This window comes from Macrotis lagotis, chromosome 7 (genome assembly GCF_037893015.1).
Source record: "Macrotis lagotis isolate mMagLag1 chromosome 7, bilby.v1.9.chrom.fasta, whole genome shotgun sequence".
In the NCBI taxonomy this organism is placed as follows: Eukaryota; Metazoa; Chordata; class Mammalia; order Peramelemorphia; family Peramelidae; genus Macrotis; species Macrotis lagotis.
The window spans coordinates 120,806,179-120,824,994 of NC_133664.1; the positions used below are offsets into that span (position 1 = coordinate 120,806,179).

At 37.9% G+C, this 18,816-nt stretch overlaps 1 protein-coding gene across 3 annotated transcripts in view; it reads right to left on the reverse strand.

Annotated features, from left to right (window-relative positions):
• Positions 1 to 18,816, reverse strand: part of NRF1 (nuclear respiratory factor 1) — a 129,256-nt gene that overhangs the window by 78,912 nt on the left and 31,528 nt on the right. For all 3 annotated transcript variants that reach the window (XM_074193706.1, XM_074193708.1, XM_074193705.1), the window contains exons 2-3: positions 14,149 to 14,380; positions 5,720 to 5,834 (exon numbers count right to left, since the gene is read on the reverse strand). In XM_074193706.1, the coding sequence (XP_074049807.1) occupies positions 5,720 to 5,834; positions 14,149 to 14,371 (338 nt within the window). In that variant the 5' untranslated portion in view covers positions 14,372 to 14,380. The remainder of the gene's footprint in view (positions 1 to 5,719; positions 5,835 to 14,148; positions 14,381 to 18,816) is intronic.

Genomic DNA, 18,816 nt, shown 5'->3' on the forward strand with positions numbered 1-18,816 from the left:
AACATCTAAGACCCATAAGACCCATAAATGGACAAGGCTGGAAGCATGTCCATCATTTAGGTATCTCTATAATTTATTGTCATTTCTAAACTATTCACATTCAGAAACTCACAATCTCCAAGTTGGACTTCAAAGTCATCTAATTCAGTACTGTCTCAGAATAAAGTTATACCTAAATTAATATTGCTTATGCCTGTTAGAGTATCAATATTTCCAAGGAGGAAACCCCATAGCCTCTCTTAATTATATAATCATAAAGTTTTTAAACCAAAGTAAAATATAAACATTTTACTGTAACAAAAAGCCTATTTCCTTTCATTCAGTCTTCATCTAGGATGAATGACTGTTTCTTGATACTTCACAAAAATTTAATAATAATTTAATTTCTTTACAGCCTTCTCCAAAACAATGGACACAGATCTCTTTGGCATTTTCCTTTTTTTTTATTTTGAGTTTTACAATTTTTCCCCTAATCTTACCCCTCCCCCCAAAGGCAATTTGCCAGTCTTTACAAGGCATTTTCCTTTTCAGGCCTGTTTTTTAAAACCCTAAAATCAGCTTGGTTACTTCCTTCTCTGGAACTTCTTCAGGTATTTTAATATCCAGTTGGTCAGAGGGCCCTCAAGTTATAATACACCTATGGAGAAGCTAGAAGGCTACTTTTTTCAGATGAATGTCTCTCTGGCCAGGAGACATTGTGACTCAATGTAAGACTTCACATCTCTTGTGATTTCTCTTGTACATTACAACCAGCTCTGCATTCTGGCCTATTAAGATCTTTTTGAATTCCGACTCTTTTATCCTATATGTCAGTCATCCCTCCTTTCAAATGGTAAGTGGGCCATATATGCTTAAATCCAGCAAGCAGATAAACTGATACAAGCACAGGATCAAACATAGATCCATGTTGCACTCAACTCTCTTCAAGCTGATACTGAATCACTAGGACGGGTATCTTTGGGCCTGGTCATTCAACCATTTTCTGAAGCTAACTGACACCATTATTCTTTAATCTGGATCTCTCTACTCAAGGGCAGCAGAAAAAAACTCTCAAATCCTTTGCTGAAGTCTTAGTAAACTAACCACAAGGAGCATAGTGTGGTGGATAGAAGGCTAGTTTTGCAGTCAGAAAAACTTGGTTCAATTCCTGCTTCTGACATTTACAAGGTGCATAATCTCTCCTGGCCTCAGTTTCTTCATTTGTAAGATAGAGACAATAATGCCCCTTGTTTGCCACTATATACCTTTTCCAGTCTTTTCATTTTTTTTTTTAGTCCCTTCCCTGTACCCTATTCTCCAGCAACAAGGATCTGCTACTTGAGGCTCTTCTAACACTACACTCCATTTCCCATCTTTGCATTAAGTTTTCCTCCATTTTTGAATGCACCTCCTGCACCTCAACCTCTTACCTTTCCTTGACTTCTTTCAAGACTCAGTTCAAATCCCATCTCCTCCAGGAAGCCTTTCAGTCCCTCCCATTACTCTATGCCCTATTACCTTGATTTTACCTGGTCATCTCCCCGTTAGAGCAGGGACTGTATTTCTGCATTTCTATACAACCCTGGACTTAAGACATGCCTGACCACATAAGTGTTTAATAAATGCTTGTCAACTTGACCCTAATGGGCAATTTTAAGGCTGAAATGAAATCATGTTTGTAAACTATTTTTGCAAATCCTCAAGGGCCATATAAATACCAACTAGCATTACTACTGTTGTAACAAATCTCTCTACCATATCAGCCTAAAATTCCTAAAAAAGAAAATTAGGTCATTTTTGCCTTTTTAAAATTATGATGTTCTTTTTGATCATTGCACTCTACTATACATAGTCAATAACCATCCTTTCAAATAACACATTCTAGAATTTTGCCAAAGTCAAAAAGTCAAAGCCAAATTCATTGTGCTGGCCTGTCCAACAATAACACTGTACATGCATATATATATATGTATGTATGTATACACACACACACACACACACACACAAACACACACACACTAACTATAGTTTTATTCTTTGATCCATTATATTTCCCAGATATTTCTGTCAGTCTTATATTAAGCCATCATTTTAAAAAATATTTTATTAGTTTTCCAATTATATACAATAGTAGTTTCTACCTACCATTTTTGTAAGGCTTTGAATTTTACAATTTCCCCTTCCCTCCCCCCATCCCGCCACAGAAGGCACTCTGATCATCTTTACATTGTTTCCATGCTATACACTGATCAAAACTGAATGTGTTAAGAGAGAAATCATATCCTTGAAGAGAAAATAATAGATAGCAAAATTATGTTGTACATAAAACACTTTTTAAAAAAAATTGAAGGTAATAGACTTTGGTCTTTGTTAAAACTCCACATTTCTTTCTCTAAGTCATCATTTCTTATATCTTCACAGTTAGATATTTTTCTAAGTAACCAAATTTAAATGCTTTTCTACTGAATGAAGTTGATCATACTTCCAATTATGTATGATTTTAACTTCATGGAAAATTTTATTTTGTTCTTTCAGGTGTCCAATCAGGCATTCAGTCAATTAATCAACAAACAAAAAAGAAAAAGAAGACCCAAAATAAAATAAAATAGTAATAATAGTAGGGGTGGCTGGGTGGCAGACAGAGCATGGCCCTTGAGCCAGGAGCACCCGGGTCCAAATCCGGCCTCAGGCACCCAACAATCACCCTGCTATGCGGCCCCAGGCAGGCCACCCAGCCCCATTTGCCCTGCACCCCCCTCAAAATAATAATAAAAAATGTGCTTCAGTCTTTGTTCCAACACCAACAACTCTGTCACGGGTAGATCACATTCTTTATGATGAGTCCATGGCAAAAGTTACTTCCATATTCTTGTTTTTTTTTTTTAGGTTTTTTTTTGTAAGGCAAATGGGGTTAAGTGGCTTGCCCAAGACCACACAGCTAGGTAATTATTAAGTGTCTGAGACCGGATTTGAACCCAGGTACTCCTGACTCCAAGGCTGGTGCTTTATCCACTATGCCACCTAGCCGCCTCTGGATCACATGCTTTATGATAAGTCCATGGCAAAAGTTACTTCCATATTTTTCCACTGTTGCCATTGCTGATTGCAACTCCCTCCTTTCTTGTTTCTCCACTACCATGTACTATGTTTTCTCTCTCCTTTCACTCTGACTCTGCTGTAGGGTAGCTGAGTGGCACAGCAGACAGATCCCTGGTCCTGGGGCCAAGAGGCCCCGAGCCCCCCTACCACCCCTTAGGCCCAGCATCCACCTGGCCCTATGGTCCCGGACAGGCCTTCCAATCCCAGCCCCTTGTAAGAAGTAAAAAAGAAAATGTGTTATATCTGACCACTCGCCCCCCATGGTCCATCCTCTCCTCCATCACTCATATGCCCCCCTTCCTACTCCAGATGTCTATACCCCATTGAGTATATATGCTATTTCCTCTCCTAGTCACCTCTGATGAGAGCAAAGATTCCCTCATTCCCCCTTGTCTTCCCCCCCATATCATTGCAATAGCTCATTGTAATAAAGAAAAATCTTATTATATGAAATATCTTGGCCTATTCCTCCTCTCCTTTTTTTTCTCCCATTACATTTCCCTTTTTTTCTATTGACTCCATTTTTACACCATATTTTATCTTCAAATTCAGCTTTCTCCTGTGTTTCAACTATAAAAGCTCCTTCTACCTCTCTGTTAATTGAGAAGGTTCATATGAGTATTCTCAGTGTCATTTTTCTATGCAGGAATAAATGCAGTTCATCGTCATTAAGTCCCTCATATTTTACCCTTCTCCTCCAATCTCTCTATGTTTCACCTGAGTCTTATATTTGAAGATCAAACCTTCTGTTCAGCTCTGGCCATTCCAACAGAAATATTTGAAATTCCCCTGGTTCATTGAAAGTCCATCTTTTTCCCTGGAAGAGAACATTCAGCCTTGCTGGGTAGTTCATTCTTGGCTGCATTCCGGTATATTATATTCCAAGCCCTACGAGCTTCCAATGTAGTTGCTGCTAAGTCCTGTGTGATCCTGACTGCAGCTCCACGATATTTGAACTGTGTCCTTCTGGCTGCTTGTAATATTTTCTCTTTGACTTGGGAGTTCTGGAACTTGACTATAATATTCCTAGGGGTTGGTTTTTTGGGATCTCTTTCTCGGGGGGATGGGTGGATTCTCTCCATTTCTATTTTGCCCTCTGCTTCTAGGATATCAGGGCAATTTTCCTGTAGTAATTCTTTGAAAATGATGTCAAGGCTCTTTTCCTGATCATGACTTTCAGATATTCCAATAATTTTTAAATTATCTTTCCTAAATCTGTTTTCCATATCAGTTGTTTTTTCAATGAGATGTTTCACATTTTCTTCTAATTTTTCATTCTTTCGGTTTTGAAGTAATGAGTCCTCATTTCTTGTAAATTCATCAATCTCCCTGAGTTCTATTCTTTGTCTGAAGGATTAGTTTTCCTCAGAGAGTTTTCTTATTTCTTTTTCCATCTGGCCAATTCTGCTTGTTAAAGCATTCTTCTCCTCAATAACTTTTTGAACTGTTTTATCCATTTGACCTAAGCTGGTTTTTAGCATGCTATTTCCTTCAGCATTTTTTTAGATTTCCTTGACTAGGCTGCTGACTTCATTTTCATGTTTTTCCTGCATCTCTCTCATTTCTTTTCCCAGTTTTTCTTCTAACTCCCTCATTTGATTTTCAAAGTCTTTTTTGAGCTCTGTCATAGCCTGAGCCCAATTTCTATTTTTCTTGGAGTCTTTAGATGCAGGAGCTTGTGCTTCCTCATCTTCAGACTGAGTGTTTTGATCCTTCTTGGGATCACAGATGATGTATTTCTCAATGATGTTCCTCTTATTTCTCTGCTTGCTCATTTTCCCAGCCTAAGCCTGCTTTTGGGGTGCTTCCTGAGCTTTTGGGACACTCCCACAAGGGTCTCAGTGTGTGAGGCTCTGTCCTCCCTCCTGGTCTGTGAATGACCATAAGTGCCCCCCTCTGCCACGGGGCTGATGTGGGGGGGCCCTGCTGTTCTATGGGGGGGCCTAGACAGCAATCAGGATCTGAATGTGGTCAGAGGACAGAGCTTGGCAGTCTCTCTTCACTCCCCTCCCTAGGTTCAATGGGCTCATGCCCTGGGGGCCCTGATTACCAGCTCTGCCTGCTTCTCTGTTTCCTGATCTGGGCTGAGGTGGCCAAGCTGCTTGCTGTGTGCTGTGAGGGCTGGGTTTCACACTGCATTCCAGATCCAGAAAACAGAAGCAGGCGGAGCAGTGGCCAAGCTGCTTGCTGTGTGCCCTGAGGGCTGGGCTGAGGTCTCCTGCTGTTCCCCCAATTTGTGCCCAGTGCTCCCCGGGGCATAGCTCAGGAGACTCCCCTGCTGCTGTGAGCTCCCAGCGCCCTGGGGCTGCCTCCAGGAGGCTGAAGTTCTTTCACTCTGGTGGGCCACCCCTCTGGCAGGCACCCCTCCAACTCCGGGGAGCAGAGCCTTTCTGCTCTTTTCTAGGTTACCTTGAGTAGGAGAATTGCCTCACTGGGTCCCTCTGTGGCTCCTGTCTCTCAAAAATTTCCAGCAAACATTTATTAAGCCCTTTCTGCCAGGCACTTACAAATATAAAAAAGGAAATAAGCACTACTTTCAACAAACTTAGATTCTGTGCTAAATTTGATAACCTTCCTAAATCTAACATCAACTCATTACAGTGTTAACATGGCTAAATCCACCAAAGCAGGAGAGTCTCACCTTAGCAATCGTGTCTGCTGCCTCTTCCGGATGGAAGGATTAGATTCAAAGACATGGGGTCGTTTTCGTTTCTTTCCTGTTGCCACAGCAGCAGCAGCTGCCATTCCCACAGGACCTGTAACCAAAATACATGGGCTGAAACTAAGAATGGAATCAAGACAGAAACTAAGACCATTTCAAAATGGAAATTGTTGATTCAATAAATATATGTCTAGTCTTCAGTGTACCTCACTTTATCCAATAGATAAAAAAAATTCAGCGTGACATCACAGGTCCCTGGGCCAGAGGCAGATAAGACCTGAGTTCTAGTCTCAACTCTGTTACTATATAACCTATCCAAGTCTCAGCTTCCTTATCAATAAAATAAAGTGGTTAAATTTGGTTACAGATGTCTTTCAGTACTGACATTATGTGATTTTAGGATAGCCCATTTAAGCTTTTAAGTATTAATGATTTAAAACTCCAAAAGTTTCCCTGGTTTCAACTAGGTGGAGCAGTGGATAGAGTACCAGCCTTAGAGTCAGGAGTACCTGGGTTCAAATCCGGTCTCAGACACTTAATAATTACCTAGCTGTGTGGCCTTGGGCAAGCCACTTAACCCCATTTCCTTGAAAAATCTAAAACAAAAATCATAGCCTTATTTTATGACAACTTTGAATCACATAATTATCACAGAAAAATTAATAAACTACAACAATGAACCCCAATGTTGTTTGCAATATATTCTTGTTTCCTTTAATAGACCATATTCATATAGTTTTTAAAAGTTTCTCACAACTGACCTGGGAAGTAGATTGTGCAGGTATTACCATTTTTATTTTTTTTTATAGATAAGAAAATTGAATTTCCAAAAGGCTAAATTACTTGCCTAATGTCACACAGATTGTAAAGTGGAGGAGCTCAAACTTTAACCTATACCTTCTAACTCCAAATCCAGGGCTCAATGCACTATACCCATGATCCACAAGAAAACTTCAATTTACCTAATTTATCTAAAATCTGTTTAAGTCAATAAAACTTTTAAATATATTTACAAATTACATTTAACAGAATACTAGTAAATATAGACATCTTGGAACTGCTGTCTTTATGACAAAGACAATTGTACTTTTTAAAGGTAAAATTCCAAAGTAATGAATCTTATGTTCTTGACACACTGACTATAAATTAAAATTTGTAAATGGAGTATTTTAAGCACACTAATGAAACTATTTAAAGGAATCTTGCAATGAATCCCTCTATAAAGTGACTTATATACTTGATAAATCCAAATTTGGGGTTTAGTATTTCTTATAACAGGGCAAATCTATATTCATAAAGCAAACATCTTCAAGGGAGTTTATGGGAATCCCACTATTATTTTCATAATCACCACATGAGTTTTGTGACAAGACAAAATGAAGCCAGACAATAAGAGATCCTCTTATTGGATTTATTTTGGAAATCCACTGGAAAGTATTGGAATTCATCTTTATTTCACATAGCTTTAAAATATCACCACTAAGTTAAAAAGATATAGCTAAGACTCAAAAAAGAAATTAAACAATAAAATGCTATTAAATAAACTCCTGTTGAATGGGACAACTTTCTCTTCTTCTGGGAATGTTGCCAGCAAAGGAGATGCTAATGACAAGGCCTAGTTGACAAAAGTTTTACTTCTAGCAGGGAAATATATAATCTGGAAGGGATAAAAACCTATCATTCCAATTCTAAAGAGAAATGGTAAGGGGCAGCTAGGTGGCGCAGTGGATAGAGCACTAGCCCTGGAGTTGGGACGACCTGAGTTCAAATCCGGCTGAGTGACCTTGGACAAGTCACTCAATCCCATTACCTTGCAAGAGAGAGAGAGAGAGAGAGAGAGAGAGAGAGAGAGAGAGAGAGAAAGAAGGTAATGAAAACAAGACTGACTTGTCATTGAAACAAAAAGGTCTGATGCCCAAAATGAATGCTCAGCTTCAGGAAAATGACAATTTGAAGTTCTGGCTGGTTCTTGGGTTCTCAACTGGCCAAGGACATTTCTTTTCACATTCTTTTTAAGGTGGTCATATTCATGGATTTTGCAAATATCTAAGATCAAAAGTATGTTAACTTACTCTTACTGATATATTGAATATGTATCTATTTATAATAAGTTTAAGTTTTTCTGAAAATCAATGTTTCACATCATCTTTTATAAACCAAGAGGTGACCCCCCCCGAAGCCCTCTCAGTCCAGCTCTCATACGAGTGATCCCTCATCACTGAGGTGACTGATAGATTCCTATAAACGGAATGGGGAATGAATGTACTTTATTTTTGGTTTTTTTTTTGTTTGGGTTTTTTTTTTTTTTAGGTTTTTGCAAGGCAATGGGGTTAAGTGGTTTGCCCAAGGCCACACAGCTAGGTAACATTAGGTGTCTGAGGCCAGATTTGAACCCAGGTACTCCTGACTCCAGGGCCGGTACTTTATCCACTGAGCCACCTAGCCGCCCCAATATACTTTAGAGACAGGGAACTGAGTCCTAAATTAATAACTTCTTATTTTATCTGACTGAAATGTAGCATCATCAATCTTAGCAACTTTGAAACCTGATTCAACAACTACCCAACAAAACACTGACCACAGAACTCTTCCACCGGCACAGAGGGGTAGATTGTGAGTGTCCACTGCTGTTTCTTTAATTGAATCTTGCTTTGTCTTTATAATTTTTCTACATTTGTGTTTTGATTTTTTGGTATCTTAGTTCTTTCCATTTACATTGTTGTACTCACTATGTGTATTGTTTTCTTGACTCTGCTAACTTCACTCTGCATCAGTTCATGTAGATCTTTCTGTTTCTGTTTTCATCACATATATAATTTCTTATAGTGCAAGAATATTCTGTTATATTCATGTACCATAATTTGTTTAGTCATTTCCCAATCAATGGGCACTTAGTTATCACAAAAAGTATTGCTAAGAATATTTTGTAGTATGTTTATGTATATATGATATATGTGTATGTATGTATCATACATACATACATACATACATACATATCAGACATAGTATATATAAGGACTTTCTTCGTATTGATCGGTTCCTTAGAGTGTAAGCTCAGAAATGTAATCTCTGGGCTCAATGGTTATGGAAGACTTTAGTCACCTGTATTTGCAGAATTTCAAATTTCCAAAATGGTCATACCAACAGTGTATTAAAGTGCCTATAATTCCACACCCCTTCAAAATCAATACAGCACTTGAAGACAGGAGGGTGGAAGTTCAAATTCAGCCTCAGACACTTGCCACTTATTAACTGAGAGACCTCGGGTAAGTCACTTAATCTGACTCCCACCCAGGGCCATCTCCAGTCATCCTGATTCATATCTGGCCACTGGACCTAGATAGCTCTGAAGGAGAAAGTGAAGCTGGTGACTTAGTACAGCCCACCCCTCCCCATCCCAATCAAATCCAATTCATGTGCATGTCATGGCATCACCTCCCTGATGTCATGATTTTCTTCGAGAATGAAAGACAAACATCAAGTGATTTCGAGAATTCTTTCATGCACTTTGTTGTTCTTTGAAAAACTATAACCTTTGATCATTTCTCTGAGTAATGCCACCCTTGTCTCTTAAGCCATATTAAGGACACTGAGGGCTCATGAAGGCTCCTTAAAAAATATTGGCTTCCCAATGTCCCCTCAAAACAAAGGTATGTCTTGGTATCCTCCCTTCCACAAAACCTTTCTGATTTCCCTCTGCTGCTAGTCTCTTCCCCAACAAAACCATCTTATCTTGTAGCTATTTTGCTCAAATACACACACACACACACACACACACACACACACACACACACACACACGTGCAACACTTATACACTTTTTTTTGATGATAGCTATTTACATAGCTTATTTATTTTTTTAGTTGTTTGCAAGGCAATGGGGTTACATGGCTTACCCAAGGCCACACAGCAGCTAGGTAATTAGTAAGTATCTGAGACTGGATTTGAAGCCAGGTACTCCTGACTCCAGGGCTGGTGCTTTATCCACTATGCCACCTAGCTGCCCCCACTTACACACTTTTAAAATGTTTCCCTGATGAATTAACTGATGAAAATGTTCTCCCCCTCTCCCCCAATGGACTTAAGGACAGGGACAATTTCATTTCTGTCTTTGTATCCTAATACCTAGAACAATACCTGGTCCATACAGGTGCTTAAGGGAGTGACTTCAAAGTCCAAGGTTCTTAAGTGACAATCACTGGGATACAAGAATGTCATTATTGCTTTAAAAACTGTTCTCTTTTGGTCCCCTTTTAAGCCTTTGGATTACAAAGTTTAATTTGTGGACAATTAAATGTCTAACAAGAAAAGGTTAAATGACACTGGAATTACTTTTCCTTCTTTCTTTCTTTCTTTCTTTCTTTCTTTCTTTCTTTCTTTCTTTCTTTCTTTCTTTCTTTCTTCCTTCCTTTCTTTCTTCCTTCCTTCCTTCCTTCCTTCCTTCCTTCCTTCCTTCCTTCCTTCCTTCCTTCCTTCCTTTCATTATTTGTGACTGTCAACTGGATCATCCATGAACCCTGGGGTTTTCAGGGTAAAGAATTCTCTTTTTTTTAGTAAGCATGCTCCCAGAGAAACTTTTAGGATATGGGACTGAGCAAAAGCAAGCAAACATTTTTTTTGTCCAGAACTAGGACTTTCCCATAAGAGAGTACATGGAATAGAGCCTAGTATCAGAATGTCTGTGAATAGCTGGATGTTAATCAACAATATTATCTACATTTTGAAGAGTGAAGAGAAAATTTGATACTAGATGGTATTTTTAAACTATTATGGTACTCTTTTCTTTTCAAGGAAAAAGTTTAAGTGACTTTCCCAAGATCATACAATTAATAAGCGTCAGAAGCCACATTGGAATTCTATTCACTGTGTCACCTAGCTGCTCCATACTAATCATTTTTTACTTCAAGGGAGATAAATAACAATTCTTTTTCTTATCAACCAGAAAACAATTCAGGAGTGTGAGTTTGAATCTTTTGGATCAAATAAAATCATAAAGCTAGAAAGAATTTTTATTAACCTTGATGACTTTAAAAAAAAGATTAATCTGGCCTCAGACACTTAATAATTACCTAGCTGTGTGGCCTTGGGCAAGCCACTTAACCCCATTGCCTTGCAAAAAAAAAAAAATTTAAAAGATGTTATTTGCAGATTTTAATTTTAATCATGCTTCCTAAAGACTAATTAACACTGAAAACTGAAAATTACTTGAAATTACATCAGGGTCAGAAAGAAATGGAGAATTTGCAAAGGGCAAAATGAAGTAGTAGAAAAGAACCAAGGAAAGGATGTTGAAAAAACTGGATCTGAATTAGGCATGTCGTCATGTTTAGGCAATTCATTTTTGGGGGGGCCTCAGTTTCTTCATATAAAATTAGGTTGAATTATATGGTCCTTCGTCTCTTATAGTTCATATAATTCTATTACAAAGCAAGCAAAAAATTTTGATAAACAAAATCCTTTTTTTTTTTTTTTAAGGTTTTTGCAAGGCAATGGGGTTAAGTGGCTTGCCCAAGGCCACACAGCTAGGTAATTATTAAGTGTCTGAGGCCAGATTTGAACTCAGGTACCCCTGACTCCAGGGCCATTCACTGTGCCACCTAGACGCCCCTAAAATCCTTATTCTTAAGAAGTTTCAACAAGTGTCCCCAGGCATTAATATAGAAGAATACCACCTAGCATGTGGATTTCTAATATTGGTGTGCCCTCTCCTGGGAAGTGGAAGAATTTCACTACTTGTGTTTTTTAAATTCCAAACAAACTTTAACCAACTTTCAGTTTAATCATCTATGGAGCTAAAGAGCTCTTGATATCAGATAAATAAAATTGATCATCTGAAAAGCTCACTACATACCATTAAGCAGTCAAACTAAGAGAGTGGTTTATATTACTCAGTCTGTGCTTCTCTTATGTACCATTCTGTTATGTCCTTAATGCACGATGAATCTATCAATCCAAAAGTATTTAGTAAGTAAATTATTATTAGGCATAAGGCATTGCATTGAAGATACTAATAGAAAAAGGGGAAAATCCCTGTCCTATGGGTCCCCTAGTAAGAGAAATAGGAGATCCATTATTGATCATGCTCAGTTGTTTCCAACTCTGCCTGACTCCATTTGGGGTTTTCTCAACTGGAGGGGGGGTTGCCATTTCCTTCTCTAGCTCATTTTAAGAGATGAGGAAACTGAGGCAAACAATTAAATGACTTGCTCAGGATGTCATAGCTAATAAGTATCTGAGATTGGATTTGAACTCATGAAGATAAATCTTTTGTTTCCAAGTCCAGCTCTCTCTCTCTCTCCATTGTGCCACCTCCTTGCCTAAGTAGACCAATAAGAGAATATAAAATATAGAGAATGTAAAGAGTAACTGATAACTAATACCTGGGAGGGGGTAAGGCTTCATGTAAGAGGTGGCATATGAACTGTCATCTGAAGGGAATTGAGGAGTCTATGAATCAGAGGTCGAAAGGGTATGCATTTAAGTTATGGGAGATAGGCTACACAAAAGTATGAAGGTAAATAGTGAACAGCAAATAAGTTAGTTTGGCTAGACCAAGGAAAAGAGCCTAGAAAGGTAATCTGGAGTCATATTAAAAAGGACTTTAAATGTTAACTAGCAGAATCTACTGTTTTCCTAGAAGCAATGGGGAGCTATTGGGGTTTTTTAAACAAGGCAGTAACAAATTGGTCATTAGGAATATTAATTTGGCATTTGTGTTGAAGATATTAGGAAAGAAAAGGAGACAATGAGAAGTCCAGATAAGAGGTAACTGAACTACACTATGGCTTAACTAGTTGAATCTGGGATGAGAGAGAGTTGAGGAGGACACCCAAGTTGCAAACACAGGTGGAAGATTGGTGATATCCAGAAAAAGAAGAGTTAGAAAGGATAGTTTGCGGTCAAAGATAATGAGTTCTGTCTTAGACATACTAATTGAATTTAAGAATCTGAAGGGCATTCAATGAGAAAGGCAATTGGTGATATAAGACTGAAGTTCAAGAGAAAGATTAGGGCTAGATAAATGAATCAAGTCATCTTCAACAGAGATAATAATTGGATGCATGACTTGATGACATCTGTGAGAGAGTATTTATAATAAATACTTTCAAGAGGAAAGTGAAAAGAGGGACCAAGACAGACTTGAGAGTAAATTCAGTTAGCGAGCAGGCCATGGATGATGAGTCAGCAAAGAAGTAATCAGATGTGATCCAGCAGAAAGGTGGAGAAACTAGTGAGAGCAGTATAACAAAACTCCAGGAGTTAGGAATCCTGCCTTTCAATCTGGTCTATATATATCCTTACAAGTTTTAACACCTCAGTCATTTCACATCTTCAAGCTTCAGCTTCTAACCTTGGGAAGGCAGAAATATCTAAGGTCCCTTCAGATTCTAAAATTTGATTGTCTTTGAAAATGCTTTTATGCTGATCATTTGTTTATATAGTATCTTAAATAGCACTCAACTTCAAACTAAATTAGGTACATAAAGTCATCTGGCCGTGGTGTCATAAAATCATGAAGTTAGAAAGACCTCATCCACCTAAGTCACCTGCCCAGGAAGCAGCCTTTTACACCTTCACTTGTAAAACAAAGATTAAGTACTCACTATTTTTTAGGAGATTAAGATGGAAATTAGTTCATTATTTAAGCCTATTCCTGGTAAAGAACAAAATCTCCTTTGGAAATGAAAGGCAATGTTGTATAATGGATACTGCTGAACTTGGAATCTAGAAGACCTAAATTCCACTGCTGACACTATTAGCTCTGACTTTCTTAAGACTCCTTTACTTCTCCTATAATATCAAGAATTCTCTCCTTACAGGGTAATAAGACTCAATTTATGTAAAGCACTTTGCAAATGTTAAAGTCCAATATAAATGTCAGTTAATACTATTTTCCAATGTCTCACAACTCTTGCCACCAGAAAGTTCATGCCATTATCACTAACAGTTGAAGACTATCTCAGAATTTCTACAATAACCTTCTTTTCCTCAAGGATCAGATAAAAGGGAAATCGGAGGGTTGCTTCTAAAAAATTACCTGACTTGGAGAATTTGTTTATGTGATGAATTTAGTGGGGCAATAAATAGTTTAGGAACAGAGCTCTGAAATCTCTTCACTTTGGATCAGTTTTACTTCATACCTGATTTCCCCTGGACAAAATATTTGTTAAAATGCTGTTGTACATATTCTAGAGTCAACCAAGTCATCTTCTCCTCCTCATAATCATCACCACCACTCGACTCATCAACACTAACACATTACTACCATTGTTAACTAAATGTCCAAGATTAATAGTAACTTATTATTAACAACTGCTTTGGATTATGTGATTTTAGGGAATCTCATAAGGAATCTTAAAAAAAACAACCCAACTAACCAAAATTTCAAGGGCTCTCAGGCTTCATTACCTGCTGCGGCCAGGTGGGCTGTCACTTCATCAGCAGCAGTAGAGTTGAGGATGTCTGAATCATCATAGGAGGTATCTTCTGGAGAAGAAGGGGAGTCTTCATCAGCACTCAACATGCTGTGTTCTGTGTAGGTGGCTACGTGGACCTGCTGTACTTGCTGGGCCACTGCATGAGCTTCAATGGTAGCCATATGTTCTGTCTGGGTTACTCCGTGCTCCTCCATGAATAAATACTTTCAAGAGAGACAAACAAAAGACAGAAGGAAAATATGAATCAATTGGAGTTGTGTCAGTAGGGGCATCAATTTAAATTGATCAAGAACTTTCCTTAGTAGAAGAGAAACTTTGAAAAGCATACAGTTTCATGGTCTGCATTCTGTTCATATTTCTATTGTATCTATAATACCATAGCTAGCCTTTAGAGAAATAGGAAGTACTTTTGGTTATGGCTAAGCAAAAATCTCCTTTTGTTAATTGTTTTAAAAAAATAGAAAGTACCATTAAAAATGATATGAAAAAACAATGAATATTGTTCTAATAGAGACCCAAAGTTCTCATTCATCATAAGAGGAATTCATTATATCAATATGTAAAATGAATTTTGTGAATCCAGATTTATATCCAGTCAACAAACATTAGGTGCCTACTATGTTCCAGGGTGCTGGACTAGGTCCTGAAGATACAATATTGCTTTAAAAATCACAGTTCTATAATACAAACCAGAAACTTAATGGGAAAGATGGAATGTAAACTGGACCTTGAAAGTCAAGGAAGATTTTAATAGTAAGATAGAGGTAATGTAATAACAGTATGAAGGCAGAGGACTTCTCAGAAGAGTGACTTTCAGTTTTTCTGTAGCTCCAGGGCTTTTAAAGAAAACTACAGAAAATTGAAAAGTTTGGATGGAGCCAAACCTCAAATGACAATGTCTTCAAGTGGTATTAAAGGTTTTCAAGGAGAGAAGTAACAGGATCAGAGTTGCCCACTGAGAAACTTAGTCAGTATATGAATGCAGATTTGGAGGTTGGAGAAAATGAAGCCAAGGAGATCTGTTAGGAGGCAATAATCTAGGCAAGAAGATATGACAGTATAGGACAGAGACTGGTACTAGAATGTCATTGGTAAGGACAATGGATGGCATAGTATTGAGAAGTGAAGTGACTTGCCCAGCATCATATTTTATAATAACTTGATGACAGAAATTAAAAATAAATGAAAAGAAGGAAGAGCAATCAATTGAACTTAGCACTGATTTGATGCAGGAAATGAGAGAGTTATGAGAAAAAATAAAATCAAAGATGACTGCAAGGATTTTAAAACTAAGTGACTAGGATACTGTTGGGCCAATTAGAAGGAAAAAAGGAAATCAGGGCTTAGAATGGGTTTGGGGCAATTGGAGAGCTAAGAGAAATTGTGTGCCCAGGTTTGGAACAAGGACATATGTACTTTGTGTAATAGTACTTTGTGCTTTTTTTTTCCCTCTAGGGTTTCCTGGAACCATGAAATCAAACCATTACTTGGGGTGGGGAGAGGCCAAATACTCTAAAATAGTTACTGGTCTAAACTTTGTCTTTGTTCTTGCTATTGCTTCTATGTTGCATTTTCTCAGAAAGGTAAAATGTAACCATTTAGTAACTTGCAGACTTCTCAGGCATTATTCACCCTCTGGATACAAAACCCCCTGATTTTTAAGTTAGCTTTCACTAATCTTTAGAGAAAACTCTAGGATACCTTACATCTTTACCATGACCTCCCCTTCATATGCCAGCACAGTAAGTAGCTCATATAGGGTAAACATTGTTGAGGGAGTGGAGCAAAATTTTCCAAGCAGAATTCTGTTCTTTTAAACATATCTTTCAGATCAACCCAATGATGAACTCACTAGACTGTGGAGTTTCTATCCTGTGCTTTTATTCTGGACTGCCTGTCTATGCCAGGAAAATTATCATGAAGGCTTTTCTAATTACTTAAATGATACAAATTAGACAAAAGGTAAGACAAGGAAGTATGAAATGACATGTTTACATTAAATTTCACCAGTTTTTAGGCTAGGATACAAATTATTTAGGGCATTTTTAAATGCTGAGTACTTCAAAATGATTATGACAAGACAGAAACTTGCTTTTCAAAAGGATTTGGGTTTCTATGCACTTGGCCTAATGGATTCTATTTCCCCCCTTCTACAATGTTGTTCATAGAACCAATCAATAATGCCCCTTTCCTCTTTTTCCCCCTCTGAAATAGAGGAGGTAAAATGCTTTTGAATTCCTTGAGCTAGAGATGAATTCTTATGAATTTTACTATAAACTCTATTGTAAAATGAAATACTTTAAAAAAGACATTGAAATATACATGCTTGTGACCTGTTAGGCAGATTCTAGGAAAAAATGTATCTCATCAATTTTAGAAAACATTCTAGTCAGCTACATCTGCTGAACAGACACATTCTATGGAGACTGAATTGAAGGAAACACCCTAAATAATATCAAGTCTGGTTAAGTCAAAATGCAGGTGGGGGAAATAATATCCTATTAAAGGATAATTGAAGGCAGGATTTAGTAGTGGTAACTTATTAATACTTTGTATACCAAGTCTTGGAGTCACACACAATCATACACAATCTAAAAGATTTGGTCTCATTTTCTTCATTTCAGAATAAAACAACCTAATCTTGAAGATGTAGTGAAGTTTCAATTGTTTGCAATGGGCTTCAACTGGAACATTTAAAAAAAATCATTGATTATTATCAACACCAGTTAGAATGCTGTGCAGGAAAAGGATGGCAATGACATAAGCAGACAAAATGGACTAGACAGGTCCATTAGACTAGAGATGGGATTTGAAGTATGATTTTTCTGAACCACTGTTGAAGATGTGGAAAGGGACAGAAGATAACTCAACAATGTAAAATCGGTTTTAAAAACTTAGAAACATAACATGCAGCTAAAAAGATGCCTGATACAATTATCATTATGTCAACAACTGCAGGTCAGTGACATTTTTAATAACTGCTTCTTTTCATGCTTGAAATAGATAACTTATTTCACCTTAAGAAAAAAAGCCACTACCAAACAAAAATAGGCAAATTCATGTTAAATAAATGTAAAGTTATTAGTGAAGTAGTAATTTCCCCAAAGGAAAATCTAGATAAAGGAGGGGAAGGGAGGGAGGAGAGTTCACCTCAACTAAGAGTCTTTAAACAGACAAAGCTTTACATCTTTGCCTTTTGTCCTCAGCTATATATTGAAATGGAAAAAGGAAGCAGGATGAAATCCAAGTATTCTAAAGGTCCAGAGAGCAGTCCTTTATATGAATCATGAACTTAGAACTCCTTATAGGATAGGACCTTTCTATAGGTCATCTTTTCCCAAAGACTTGCTCAAGGTCATTGGCTTCAAATCCAGCACTCATTGCAGTATACTATGGTGCCCCAACATTTCCTTTCTAATTCATCTTACTCCCCCCCACCCCACCCCCACATGTGTACATGTATGTGCACGCACACACACACACACACACTCCCCATTCATTTCCTCCATGCCCTTTCCCTTGTATTCCTCTCATTTCCCTTTTCTTATTCCTCTCTTCCTTCCCTACCCACCCCATAGGGTCATCACCCTCTCCATGTTAGCCCCTAAAGCTGGTGTAGCCAGGTAAGTACACTTTCCTCTAGGAAAAAGGCATCAAGGTCACATACATAGGTAGCTCATTTTGAAAAACACAATAGTAAAACTAAACCCAAACAAGGAATGCCTACCTCCCCAATAGCTGTCAGTCATACCTGACCTTTTGGGAAAGGAAAGGCAAACAAGAGGTAGCATAGGTTGGGCCAGTTAACTTCCTCATACCAAAACACATCATGACCCAGCTCTCCCATGCACTTGTGTGTGTGTGTGTGTGTGTGTGTGTGTTTCAAGAGGAAGATCAAGGATCAGATATTCAGATCTTTGGCACTGACAAGTGTTCCCTCTACCAGAAAGTTCAATAACACCTCCTAAAAATCAGTATCCTCCTCTCTCAGTATGTCATCTACATCCCTTCCCAGCAGCTTCTCCTACCTGATGACTCAAAGCAGGTCATTAAAGTAATAGAAGGATGCTATAGCCACCATCCCCTTTCCTTAGGAAAGAGGCCATGCAATAGATGTATATGTGTGTGTGGAATGGGGGTGAAAGGCAGGCAATAAAGTCATATTTTATTGATTTTTGATGTTAGATGGTCAAAAAGTTTTATAATAATTTATAATAATCAGAGTATAAATTTGTGGACATATGGCTCCATGGTATTGGCTACAAGTGGGAAATGGATGTCCTAATTTTATGGGAGACAAAGCATTGACTGGAGCCACTTTAGCATCAGCAGGACCTAAAATCAGAAAAGAGGGGTGACTAAGAAAAAAAAATCTAGTCTCTAGTTCCAGGGATCAACTCTTCATGACCCCATTTTGGGATTTCTTAGCAAAGATACTGGAATGGTTTGCAATTTCCTTCCCAACTAATTTTATAACTGAGGCAAACCGGGTAAAGTGACTTATACAAGGTCACATGGCTACTAGGTGTCTAAGGCCATATTTGAACTCAGGAAGAAGAATCTTCCCTGATTCTAAGATCAGTGCACTATCCATTATACCACCTAGCTGCTTAAAATAACTACCTTCTGATAATCAGGA